The following is a 14,338-nucleotide window of genomic DNA, read 5'->3' on the forward strand; positions in this document are numbered from 1 at the left end:
CACGGGGCGGAGGAGGGGGTCGCGGGGGCGGCGGGGGTGGCGCGTGGCGGCACGGGGGCGGGGCGGCCAGTGACGGGGGTGGCGCGGGGCGGCGGTGGCTCGGGCACGGGGCAGAGAGAGCGGGAGGGGACAGAGAGGGGTGGGGCGCGGGCGTTGGCTTTTTAGTTAGGGCACGGTTCTTTGTCGTCTGCTAGCAGACGGCAAAGAGCCTAGCTAACGGACGTTGGTTTGGCCACTTTCTTTGCCGTCTACTAGCTGACAGCAAAGAAGCTTTGCCGTCCGCTAGCGGACGGCAAAGAAAGTGGTCGTTAGGTGGTTCTCGCTAGTGGGCCACCCTTCCTCTTTGCCGTCTGCTAGCGGACGACAAAGCTTCTATGCTGTCCGCTAGCTGACGGCAAAGAGCTGGCTGACGGCAAACATGATCTTTGCCGTCATCTTTCCTTTAGCTGATAGCAAAGAGCTGGCTGACGGCAAAGATCCTGATTCCAGTAGTGATAGAGAGAAAATGAAAGTCATTCCCTATGCCTCAGCCATAGGTTCTATCATGTATGCTATGTAGTGTACCAGACCTGATGTGTGCCTTGTTATAAGTTTGGCAGGGAGGTACCAAAGTAATCCAGGAGTGGATCACTAGACAGCGGTCAAGAACATCCTAAAGTACCTGAAAAGAACTAAGGATATGCTTCTCGTTTATGGAGGTGACAAAGAGCTCATCGTAAATGGTTACGACAATGCTAGCTTTGACACTGATTCGGATGACTCTAAGTCACAAACAGGATACATATTTATAGTGAATGGTGGAGTTGTCAGTTGATGCAGTTCCAAGCAGAGCGTCGTGGCGAAATCTACGTGTGAAGCGGGGTACATAACTGCTTCGGAATCAGCAAATGAAGGAGTCTGGATGAAGGAGTTCATATCCGATCTAGGTGTAATACTTAGTGCACCGAGTCCAATGAAAATCTTTTGTGACAACACTGGAGCAATTGCCTTGGCGAAGGAATCCAGGTTTCACAAGAGAACCAAACACATCGAGAGACGCTTCAACTCCATTCGTGAATAAGTCAAGGATGGAGACATGGAAATTTTCAAGATACATACGGATCTGAATGTAGCAGACCCGTTGACTAAGCCTCTTCCACGAGCAAAACATGATCAACACCAAGACTCCATGGGTGTAAGAATCATTACAATGTAATCTAGATTATTGACTCTAGTGCAAGTGGGAGACTGAATAAAATATGCCCTAGAGGCAATAATAAAGTTGTTATTTTATATTTCCTTATTCATGATAAATGTTTATTATTCATGCTAGAACTGTATTGATCAGAAACCTAAATACATGTGTGAATACATAGACAAACAATGTATGCCTAGTGAGCCTCTACTTGACTAGCTCGTTGATCAAAGATGGTTAAGGTTTCCTAGCCATGGACATGAGTTGTCATTTGATAATGGGATCACATCATTAGGAGAATGATGTGATGGAAAAGACCCATCCGTTAGCTCAACATTATGATCGTTCAGTTTTATTGCTATTGCTTTCTTCATGTCAAATACATATTCCGTCGACTATGAGACTATGCAACTCCCGGATACCGGAGGAATGCCCTGTGTGCTATCAAACGTCACAACGTAACTGAGTGATTATAAAGATGCTATACAGGTATATTCGAAGGTGTTTTTTGAGTTGGCATAGATCGAGATTATGATTTGTCACTCCGAGTATGTCATAATGTGTGTGGGGGGGAGGGTGTCGCCTAGAACACACAACATCAACTGTTAGCCGTGTGCGGCGCCCCCCTCCACAGTTTACATCCCCGGTCATATTCTCGCGGTGTTTTGGCGAAGCCCTGCGAGGATCACTTCATCATCACCGTCAGCACGCCGTCGTGCTGACGGAACTCTGTACTACCTCGACACCTTGCTGGATCAAGAAGACGAGGGACGTCACCGAGCTGAAGATGTGCAGAATTCGGAGGTGCCGTACGTTTGGTACTTAATTGGCGGAGCTAGAAGAAGTTCGACAACATCAACCGTGTTGTCAAACGTTTCCGCTTACTGTCTACAAGGGTACGTAGACACACTCTCCCCTCGTTGCTATGCATCTCCATGGATAGATCATTGCGTGTGCTTAAATTTTTTTTTGTTTTCCATGCAACAATTCCCAACACTTGAGTCCTTGTAGTCGTCGCTAGATGTCTATGAATCTAGATATAATTTTTATTATTTCTGGTGTTCGTTATACTACCACGATTGAAGACGAATAGACTCGAAGATTTATTGTAAAAAAAAATATACTCCATAACTTTCTTTTTTGACTTGCATTTCCATCATATAACCTTTTGGTATGTGAATGATATTTTGAGTCCCCCGTGGTGATGAGTGTGAAAAAGCGAAGCGCCGAACCGCAGCCCTCCTCGTTTGCTGGGAACCGTTCGCTGGTCGATCCTGTTAGGATTTAATCAATTACTTGATTAAAGATTAATCCCTGCATTAATCCCCACGTACGGTTGCTAGTTTGACAACCGACATGGCGGTTCCTCGCGTCTCTCCGAACAGACGCCTCCCACAACTCGTGTCTTTTCCCATTGTATAAATATGTACTCCATCATGACTAAAGAGTATACTTGAATCACTTTGCCTTGTCTCTCGTTCTACTCGAAACACGTTATCAGCACGCTCCCGGCCGAGCGACTCCGGCGGCGCGACAGTTCCATCGCTCGCCCGCGAGTTCGATGGCTACAACCAGGCGTGGTGGCGCCCGCTACCGCGGCGGCCCTTAGCCCGGCAGAAGCGCTTCCAAGCAGCAGCATCGCGCCGTGGATGGCCACGACCACAAATCTCTCGATCTCTAACTGCCTCTTCGATTCCTACTGGAATACAGGGGATAAACGAGAGAACCGGGCGAGTCTCCCGATCCCCTCTTCCAGTGGAATTCTTCACAGGTAATAGAAGAGACGATAAGGGAAGAACGAGCAAAGATAGAGAAGGAAATCTCCATCGATTTACAAAAGGACAAAGGTACCGTGAATTCTTCAATTCGCTACCCTTTGTCAACATCGCCAACGGCGCCAGCGTCCAAGCGCCGCGGATGCTCTTCCTAACGAGGTCCCGGCCGTCGGCTTGGTTCCCGAAAACGACGCCCCGGTTGCGCGACCCCGCGCGAACCCGCCGCGGCAAAAAAAAGCCACGCGCACGTCCGAGCCTGCCGCAGCCCCCGATGGCCCGATCCTGCATCAGCGGAAAGCGGCGGCACCGCAGCGCTCGTGACCATGCGGCGCGAGCACGACCTCCCTCTGGAGAGCGGCGCAGGCCACCTGCTGGCGCGTGGTCACGTAGCCACGACCTCCCTGCACGGAGGCGGCCTCCCGCTACAGTCCTGGCGTGGACGGTGGCGGCTACATGCGGGGCAGCGCCCTCCGGCGCAGCGCCGGTGATGCTCCTCGGCCCTCCAACGCGAGGCTGGTGGCGCTCCTTCCATGTAAGCGAAGACGGTGTCCTCGGCAAGATCTCGGCGGTTGCCAGCGTGGCTCTCAGCCCCGGCGGACAGGGGCGGCCAACAACTGGCGAGCCGCAAAGTCTTCCGGTGTGGCAGCACCAAAGACGACGGCTCTCGGCCGTTCATCAGCGGCGACGCTCTCCAGCGCGCGTGGGGCGCGCTTCTCTCCGCCCGACCTTCGCGTGGTGGCAGCCGTCGGAGACGGCAAGCAGAGCCCGCAGCCACGGTCCTAAAGCCGGGCTCGCCCGACGCGGCGTTCCCAGGCGTTCAAAGCGGCTGCCGGGGATGCGGCGCTACCAACTGCGGTGTCCGGCCTTGGCGCTCGGCCCGGAGGTGGCGCCCTCTGGCACTTGGAGCGGCGGTTCGCCCCGCACGACGACGTCGGCGTCCGGCCGCGGTCTCTCTCTCCCAAACGGCGGCGTGGCGGAGAATGACCCGTAGCCAAGCGACGAACCGCGACGCATCGGCCGGCTCGCGTGCACAGCGGTGGCGTCCTCCAGTGGCTTGTGGCTAGTTAGTGGCTACAACACACGAAATGGAGAAGATGAGACTGGGAAACCTTATCTCTTTTGGCATTTTGCATTAAGATGCTTGCCTTTGCAAGAATCCGCAAAACAGTCCGAAACAGTGGTCACGTCCGATTTTTGACAATCCAATTCCATTTCTGGAATTTTTGAGAATCGGTACGGATAACAGTACTATTTACTAGTATTTACCTGTTTTGGCCATGTTGTTTATAAATTATTATTTTTTCTGTTGAGTATTGTTCTCCAGAATAAAATTATGATATAAATAATTTTCATGCTCACATATGTTGAGATTATTTATATCTATTATTTGCAATTGATATTTTCAATCTCTTGCAAAGATAAATTCAGTACTTCTATAGTACTGTTTCTCTGTTGAGTACGAGGTATTCTGGAATATTTATATGATGTATCTATTTTCATGTTAACCACATGTCGAAATTAGTACGTCTATTTGCAATTGAGATTTCCAATTTCTTGCAAATACGGATGCAAAATTCAAGGTGATTTCTTCAAATTGATGATTGAGATCACAAGGTAGTCATATGGATCTACTGCCTACTCAGATTATCAATGACTGTTGATACAGCCTATATTTTGTCATTTTGACATTATAATTGCTTTACAAAGTGCTCATCCACACATTTTACTAAGTCATGACATAAGGCATTAGAAGTGAGTATCTACTGATTTCATTAGATTATACTCCCTAGTGCTGCGAGATCTACTCCCTATCTTCAAGATGTCATACTTAGCAATTTGAGATTCATACTAATGGTTTCAAGATAACTTCTTGAAATACCCATTGATTTTGCTAAGTTCATTACAACATCAACCATGATGGTTTTTAATTTACTAGATGTAAATTAATTATCTTTGGTTTACCCATAGAGGTAACATATGACTATAAAGTTTGAGGCATTCGTCCTCAATGGTTACCACTGTCCTATCTGGGCCATCGACATCATGATCGCTCTTGTGTCTCGTGGAATAATGTGTGCAATCCAAGACCGTAGGATTCACCTCTGGTCGGGATCACACCGCTAACAGAAAAATATGTTGCCTTATAAATCTTAAGGCATTATATCGAAGCAGATCTCAACATCTGGTTATTCTGTATCAGCTATTCCTGGGATGTAAAGAATCTCAAGGGCAAAGGTTTGAATCTCACTTCATCCCTCCAACATGACTATCAGCAGTCATGGGACTCTATGTGCACGGAGAACATGAAGGTTGAATATGCACCAACTAACATGTTTGAAGACTTCGTCTAGTCTCTCAATCTCCTGAGTGGTCAACGCAATTTATGTCCATTTACGATGTTCTAATAAGAACATAAGTATTGTTGTCATCATATATTGTATATCACAATATATTGTATCAACACTGTGGTACAAATACATTTGTATGTATTCTATATATCTGAGTGATTTTCATATTGAGAATCTTCATGTCTATATATAGATTTTTACGGGGGTCAATCTGATGAAAGATGATTTGTGCCTTGTGGACATATGCACCACGAACTCTATACTCAGGGAAGTAAAATGTTTCCACTCTCGTTGGGAGAAAAGGAGATATTTTAAAATCGCTAGATGCGATGAGGTATTTGTTGGCTCAACTCGAGTCATATTTACTATCCCTATGGGTACTCGAGTAACTTAAGGATGTTTTATTGCTTCCCGCTTAAACTCGTATCCTACTAAACTATGGAGGTATCCGTCAAAATAGTTTCCATAGCGAAACTTATGATGACAACAAAGAGAAATAACTTCTCTTTACCATATACAGCGGATATGGCAAGCATATTTTCTGTGTATCATCTAGATTGTACTACACATACGACACAACCCCGTAGCAATGTGGTGTACGAAATAGTTTTCCCGAGTGTCTTGTACATGACAACTTGGCATACTCGTCTTGGTCATCGAGACATTGGGTTGAAACAGAAACTATCAGCAATTCCAATAGTTTATGATTATTATGATGCTAAATTCTAACAACATTTGGATTTTATGTGCACTATAAGTGACACAGGGAAGCTAACTTTAAGGCTCGCACACCTTAAAGTCTACGCTGAACCACTCAGACTCCTTGAATGCATCAAGTTGAGTAAGTGGCTCTTCCCATCCATTGACTAGACTATTCAGGCATTCCATGGTTCTAAAAGATATATCTACATGATGGTCTTAATGTGTGTTTTATTCACACGAAACCATTGACTCATTATCCTGACATCGATTTCAAGCAATCGAATGGATAACATTGCCGAATTCTTCTTGAGTGCCTTCCTATGGCCCTCAGATTGAAGTTTAGCAATTTGTCCTAATGTCTACACTCAAAATGGTTTGGTAGAATCCTTTATCCAAAGAGTTAAGCTCATTGTATTATCTTTACTTTGAAATTGCAACTTACCAACTTTACGTTGGAGTCATGCAGTTTTACACGCTCATGACCAAGCTGCATAATATTATTTCCCTCTATCTTTGATACGTGGAAATCTACCAAGTATTTCCTATCTGCGATAATTCGGTTACACACCGATATCATCACGCCGACATACATCATTGACCCCTCAACATATAGTTGGGATCTATGTGAGGAATAACTGTATTATCGTCAATACCTCAAGCCCCTCACATGATGAGTTATTCAAGGCCAGTATGCTGTTTCAATGAGGAATATTTCCAGGCATTAGGGGGAGAATTCAAGTACCATAAAGAATGCCAGAAAATTAGTGGAATGTTCAACACATTTCTTCCTCATATCCACGTACTCAAAGAGCTGAACCATGCGTTCAGAAGATTTGCAACATATTGCAAATAACCTGCCAGATTCATTTACTGACTATAAAGGTGTCACACAATCCTACAATCCTGTAAAAGTACGCCTGAAAGAGTGGAGGTACCAACAAAATCCACTCCACTCCCCGTTCAAAGCAACAGGGGGAGATGTATGGCAGAAGTACATCAGGATTCAGCTTCTCGCAAGTAAGGATATCAAGGCCTGTGAATCAGTAAATGCAAGTCAACTTCACGTTGGCAGACACCTAATGGATAGTATACACCCAGTGGACGGGAAACCTCCACCAACCCAGGTCATAGTGCACATAATGACTGGGACATCGGAATACCGGACTCAATCACATTGGGAAATCGCGAGCAGTCACCATGGGTAACGATATTTCCATCAACTATATATTGATATATAGATTCTGGAGAATCATATAACCGGAAGTCTACAATTGTTAACATATATTTCTCAACTAGATTGCAAAAACCTTTCAAATGATTCAGATCCAAAGACCATGGCCATGGCAAAGTGTGAACAACACTCGGACTGAACTCAAGCAAAGGGTATAATCTAGGTAGAATTGATCTTGCTCAATAATGGGAAGGTATTCATAAGTAATACCTACACCAGTTTTTTTCTTCTGGAAACAGAATTGAGAACAACGAGGTGGTGAAACAAAGAGCAAGTATTGTAGCACAAGGGTTTACGCAGATACCCAACTATTCTCCAGAGGTGGAATCTCTTTCCGATAACTTATATCATTGTCAGTACAAATCATCTATCTCTGCAGTGGATAGATGTAGTGATCACATATCCATGTGGCTCGCTAGATTCAGACATATATGATTGATTTCCAATGGAATCTCAATTCTGAATCGAAATACAAAATGCAACATACATTGTGTAAAAATCAATAAGTCACCATATGACTTATTGTTGTCGGTACATTTGGTACAACCGACTTAGTGAGCTCCTTTCCACAAGGATTACTCCTACAATGATGGTTATCCATGTTTGTCTGTCATGCACAGTGATTACTCTTGCAATGACGATACATGTAATCATCTAAACGACGGAGTTTAAATGAAGGTTTTGGGTAAAACTAAGATACCGCTCGTTACTACTTGAGCACCTTCACTCATACATTATGGTATACTATGATGTCTATATCCATAATATATTGGAGAAATTTATTGTGGACAAATCTTATCCATCCATAACTCTCATGGTAGTTCATTCTCTAGACGTAGAGAATGATCTATTTAGACCAAGAGATGATCGAAATGAGATATTGGGACTCAATGTTCCATAATGCCATTGGATCCACCAAACAAAATTGGTTGGTACTCAAGAATATCTTTCGATATCTCCAAGGCATCAAACATCTTATCCTGATTTTTCAGTTTCACAGAAATGTGAACACCAATATCATTGGATACATCGATCAGATCCCCACTATGTCAGATCGTAGACAAGCTTAGTGTTCCTACTAGGCGTGATAGCCCTCTCGTGAAGAGTCTTCGAGACAGACCTCATGGCTACATCCACCAACCATTATCTCAACGATAATGTTTCTTCTGTTGCCCGGATGCAAACAGGTTACATAATAAGCAATATCACTATATTGCATATCTTGCAAGTCAAATCATGCAACTGATTTGTTCACAAAGTCTCTACCAACTTTTACATTCCAGGAATGTGTACATGGAATTGGTATATGACGACTTCGGAATATGCAAGAAACAGGGGGAGTATCTTCCTGAATTGTTCTTGTTCAAAGCATCATATTATACTCTTTTTTCCTTCATGAGTTTACTATACAGGTCTCATAAAGGTTTTTAATGAGGTAATATCAACATGAGATCATATGTCATACTTTCTGTTTTCCCCACCGGGTTTTTTGGGAAAGTATATATGACATATTTATTGTCCTCTAAACTCTATGAGTTTTCTCATATTGAGTTAAAAGAGACAATGACCATTATATGTTGTACCATTTTCTTCTTATTTTTTCCACTGGGTTTGAAGGAGTTTTAGCAACATATCAAACTCTATACTCCGGCTCTGTTCGGTATACAGGGATTTCGCAGGATTTTTTGGGGATGAGTTTCCTTAGGAATTTCTACCCACAGTGCGTTCGTTTCGGAGGAATACCGGTGGCCTGTTCCGTCGGAATACCAGGCGGACCTGTACTTTTCACAGGAAATAAAAAATCCACTGGAACTTCATGTTGTCGCGGAGGCCCGAGGCTAGCTCTTGCTCTAGTGCGGTCCAGCCGAATAAACAATGGCTGCATGGGGAGGTCATCACTTCTAAAGACAATAAAAAACTCTAATCAGCAGTAAGGACGCCCATCCCTCCATCGCACTCCAAGGATTCCTATTCCTGCAAATCGAACAGGCCAAAAGGCTCCACAGGTTCGCTCTTGACACTCAACTCTATTCCTTTGCAGTTATTTATTCCTTCGTTTTTTTCGCCTCCAAACCGAACGAAGCCTCCTTATATTTTTCCCACAGGATTTTTAGAGGAGACTTTATCAAGATGATGGATATACGGAAGGACAAGCAGTGATTAGAGGGAGTGTTAGGATTTAATCAATTACTTGATTAAAGATTAATCCGTGTATTAATCCCCACGTACGGTTGCTAGTTTGACAACCGACATGGCGGTTCCTCGCGTCTCTCCTAACAGACGCCTCCCACAACTCGTGTCTTTTCCCATTGTATAAATATGTACTCCATCATGACTAAAGAGTATACTTGAATCACTTTGCCTTGTCTCTCGTTCTACTCGAAACAGATCCAACGGTCCAAGCGAGCCCCCTCTTTCCCTTTGACGCCGGTTTCCCTGCTGCTGCATTTTAGATCTACCAGGCAAATCCCCCTTCTCCTTCCTCGCTCGATCCCCAAATCAAATCGCTGCCTGCCTGCTTCCTCCACCCTAACCCTAACCCTAGCCGCGCCGCGCCGCGCCGCCACCATCGATCCCCAAATCCCTTCTCCTCCCTCCACCAAACCCTAACCCCTAGCCGCCATTGCCCCCCCGATGGTTCTGCTCAAGCGCAATGTTGATTTTTCCCACGACGAGGCGGTATCCGCCGCAGTGCCAATCCCCTTCCCCTGCCCGTGGGGAGCAAGCAACAAAGCGAAGAGTGATGCAGTCATCGAGTACCTGCGCGCCCTCAAGGCCCGCGCAGTCGTCGCCTCTCCGCCGCAACTCTCCTCCCTCCGCATACTACCGCCGCCGAATTCCGCCCCGCTCCTAGGCCTGCGCTCGGGCCACATCTCCAGCGCGGACAAGAACCTGGTCGCCCTCTACGCCGGAGGGTACCGCCCTGGCGCCGATACGATTGCGGAGATGGGAGCCTATCTCATCTACGACGCCAGGGATGGCTCCCTCTCCGTCATCCCCCCTATCCCCTCCGACGACGAGTATCTGGCCATGGGGCACCAGTCGGCCGTCGTCATGTGCGACGCCACCGGGACCGGGGGTGGCTACCTTCTTGCCGAGCTCGTCTGGGTCATGCCAGGGTTCTCCCGAGCCGCCGTCTGGCTGTGGGAGTCGTCTGCCAAAGAATGGGTCTTGAAGCCCGGCTGCCTGCCCCTTCCACCCGACATCGCCATGGATTTCTCCATTCACTCGTGCTTCTCTTATCGGGGCTCTACCTTCTGCTGGGTAGATCTCCACCAAGGCATGGTGCTCTGTGATCTGCACCAAGGCTGCAAGTTCAGCTTCATTGAGTTGCCCCAAGGACGTCCAAACTATGATGCCTCCGAACATCCAGACGGCCTCTGCGCTGAGTAGTTCCGTTCCGTGGCCTGTGTTCGTGGCTCCATCAAGTTCCTTGCCTTCAATAAATTTGTTGAACGCAAGCCCGGCGAAGAATATGGACTGACCGTCTGGACTCTCTACCCTGACCACTCAGGGTGGAGCATAAGCTACCAGTGCAGCGTCCGAGACATCTGGGCAAACGCCAACTACCAGTCTGCTGGTTTGGGACAGCTTGGTCCGTCGTTCCCTGTCCTGAGCATCCATCAAGACAGCGTCGTCTACCTAGTCGTAAACGATACCCGTGTGGTGGGGAAGGACCGTCGACTAGTGCACAAGGCCCAGTATTTGCTTCGTGTCGACATGGGGAATAACAACGATGTCCAGATCTATCAACAGAAGACGACACATATTTATTCCCAGCTCTTTGCAAGTGAGTTCAGTGCGCACCAACGACAGGATCACCCGGTACTACTACCACCACCAAGCATGATTTCATTTGCATACTACTGTCATTTTATCTATGTATGTTCACTATCACTGAACATGCTTTCATTTGCAGGCGTGCTACTATAATTTTGCTTAGGTTTTATAAAATGATTAAAATTCCAATTCTTGCTTATCGCGTCCAGTTTGCTTCATACTCGCTAATAGAAATCAAGATATTTGGCCACCTCCTCATGTTGAACAGTAGATGTCTGATATAGATGCTCATCCGCAATCATGATTCTGTAATCAATTGTCACTGCCTGAACATGCTTTCATTTGCAGGCGTGCTATTGTAATTTTGCTAAGATTTTATAAAATGATTAAAATTCCAATGCTTGTTTATTGCATCCAGTTTGCTTCATACTTTTGAATAGAAATCAAGATATTTGGTCACCTCCCCTTGTTCAACAGTAGATGTCTGATATTGATGCTTATCGGCAATCATGATTCTGGAATCAATTTTTACTACCAAATTACTCTGCCCCCTTGTCATATCAGTACCAAACTTCTTGCACATCATGATGACACTCTTTTGCATGTTTTAAGGCTGTTTTTTCTTGTCATATCAGTACCGAACTTCTTGCACATTATCATGACACTCTTTTGCATGTTTTAAGGCTGTTTTTTCTTATCTTTTTTCTTGTCATATCAGTACCGAACTTCTTGCAAACCATAGTGTTGTCATTAGCTTCACCCCTACACTTTTAAGGCATTCAGTGAATATAGCAGCGTATGTGTAGTTCGTTTCTGAACTTGGAATTGGTATGAGCCAAGTCCATTCAAAGATGCACATAGCAGATGAAGCATAATTTCAAACTAGAGCTGAGCACTGACAGTGTCTGAATGAAAGATGTCAAAAGTAAATAAATGTACCCTTGACACAGATGGCTGTTTCAAACATTTTAATTCAGAGCATCCTAGACTGACCTTTAGACATTGTGTTGGGTGTTTCCCAAATAATTAATATCGATGCATGTTTACTATAGCTTGCAGTTTTTTCATTTTTAAAATTGTTTTTAGGTAATTATAACCTGTCATATGGTCACACTAAAGGTATTATGTTTCTTTTTGCCAGAGAGAGATAGAAGCAAGCGAGTTTGGTGCAAGTGGAAAGAAGACGAAGGCCTGAGATGTTGCAACACATCAAGTGGAAATTTGGACCGCATCATTATCACTTGATGTTGTGTGGGTCCACTGGAGGCATTTAATGTGGTCATTATCAACTGTTTTTATTTATTAAACTTGGATTTTGGGTAGAATGCATTATGTATGAGTCATGGCTCTATGTCATTATGTATGAGAACTACTTTGATGCCTCCCTCCGCTGTTTGCTTGCCCAAATTTGTTAACTATTGTATGCTGCTAGACATGAGGCTTTGGATCTTGTTCTGTAGCGTGAACTTGTGGTGTTTGAAAAAAAATATGAAAAAACCCATGTTTATAAAGTTTAAAAAGAATTTGAAAACAAATATGTCTAAAGTTGAATGTGTTTACCACATGAAATTTGGTTTGCACACATTTTTGGTGGCCTGTGGCGTACAATCGCTTGTTTTGACCCTCTGGACTAGTGGTCAAAGACTGGTTGCAGCACAAGGCGTACAATCGCTTGTTTTGAGTGTGCCTATTCTGAATTAATGAAACAAAAAATTCAAGCTGAAAAAAGTGAAAAGGTCCAGTTGGATGACAATCTCGTTGAAACAATATATTTTCAAGCTGAAAGAGCCTGGAATTGTGTACGTACACGAGGACTCAACCAAAGGTGCAACAAAACCAAGGAATGAACAAACACACACAACAAGCCACCACCCGAGTGTCCAGCACAAGAACAAACACCAAAGAGTAGCAGTGCATTTGGAAGCAGATCTCAGCCAAACCAACTCGGAAGCCACAAGCAGAAAAATTAAGTTAACCCCTACCAAGTGGAACAAGGTAATGGGTACGAAGTACAATGCAAACTTCAGTTTGTAATGTTGAACCAGGCTCAAAGGGTTACAACAATTACCACTTGCCACTAGTATTAGACATGCATTCAACTCTCACAAAAAGCGTAGCAGGCCATCTAGCTAAACAGTCAGTCACCCGCAGGCATTGCGCTTGAAATCAGTTATTTTGGACCATCTCACAATCAACTGTGTGATCACCAAGCCTGCAAATAAGCAAAAAACATATCAGATAAGTTGACATATTATGTATGATTACCAACTAGCAAGTGCATAGCTCACATTTGACTTCATCAACAAAAGTCTCAATCGATGCAGGGCATGGCTGCTGGCATTTGCTTTTGAATCTAACTAAAATTCTAAACAGTATAGAAGCTAGAAAATATTTGTCAGCCATCACCAATGAGAACGCTGCTTCAAGCTTATCTAATGGGAACCCCTGCATCAAAATAAGTTTTATCAGCTTGTCATACAAAAATAGCTTGTCAAACTTAAATACAAGAGAGAATATTTGAAAAAATATCTTACTAAGCGGTGTTTGAAGAAATTGTGAGAAAACCCAAGCAAACTGACTTCATTATTCTTGTACGGGTACCATATGCTCCCAAAATCATCTTCCCACCAAATATAAGTGTACGTTTGATTCATTGCTGGAATCTGCCTCAACTTGAGCTCCCAATTAAAATGCACGAGAACTTTTTTCAAGGCGGTTAGATCATCTTCACCAAGCCTTTTAATCAAAAGGTCCAGAAATGCACTGTGATTGATCCTTTCAGAATATGTCAAGAGAGAAATGTGATTTGTGACAAAAGCAATCACTCCCTTACTTTGACAGTCAACATTTGGACCTCTAGCTGACAAGAAATCAATCAGATGATAAAAATCCATTGGATATTTGTCAGCTGCGTCTCCTAAGGCCCGGTCAAAGATTACAGAAACAGCATTGTAGTCCAACAAGGCAGAAGGCCGACTATATTCTTCTGGGGCAGCATCGATACGGACATTTCCATCGCTGTCAAACATAATTTGCTGGGAACTGAAGTTACCTCCGAAGGAATGGCCACTAAAGTGCTTCCGGCACAGGTAGATTAGCACTTTTTTACATCGAACTTGGAGGAGACGTGCCAGATATTTCACTTCCATTTGTGGCTGTATGATGGCCTGTTCCGAGAGAAGTAGGTCCCCTGGCAAAGGCACACGCTGGTATGGATCCAGAGCACTGATTACATAATCCCAGTTGTGACCAGCATTGCAAAACAAACAAAATTAGTGTTTTCCAATGTTCAGGGACCCGAAGTATTGCAGGAAAAAAAGAAAGTATA

The 14,338-nt window shown here is 44.5% G+C and overlaps 2 protein-coding genes across 2 annotated transcripts; one reads left to right on the forward strand and one right to left on the reverse strand.

Annotated features, from left to right (window-relative positions):
- The first annotated feature begins 9,596 nt into the window (after positions 1-9,596).
- Positions 9,597-12,443, forward strand: LOC119330867. Its single transcript, XM_037603998.1, has 2 exons — positions 9,597-11,055; positions 12,152-12,443. The coding sequence occupies exon 1, from the start codon at positions 9,865-9,867 to the stop codon at positions 10,621-10,623; it is 759 nt and encodes a 252-aa protein (XP_037459895.1). The 5' UTR covers positions 9,597-9,864; the 3' UTR covers positions 10,624-11,055; positions 12,152-12,443.
- A 708-nt stretch (positions 12,444-13,151) lies between these two features.
- LOC119333553 lies at positions 13,152-14,259 on the reverse strand. The gene is made up of 3 exons (XM_037606411.1): positions 13,545-14,259; positions 13,299-13,455; positions 13,152-13,222 (listed from the first exon to the last, which is right to left on the reverse strand). The coding sequence occupies exons 1-3, from the start codon at positions 14,157-14,159 to the stop codon at positions 13,152-13,154; spliced, it is 843 nt and encodes a 280-aa protein (XP_037462308.1). The 5' UTR covers positions 14,160-14,259.
- Between the last annotated feature and the right edge of the window lie 79 nt (positions 14,260-14,338).

This window comes from Triticum dicoccoides, chromosome 7A, assembly GCF_002162155.2.
Source record: "Triticum dicoccoides isolate Atlit2015 ecotype Zavitan chromosome 7A, WEW_v2.0, whole genome shotgun sequence".
NCBI classification, from domain to species: Eukaryota; Viridiplantae; Streptophyta; class Magnoliopsida; order Poales; family Poaceae; genus Triticum; species Triticum dicoccoides.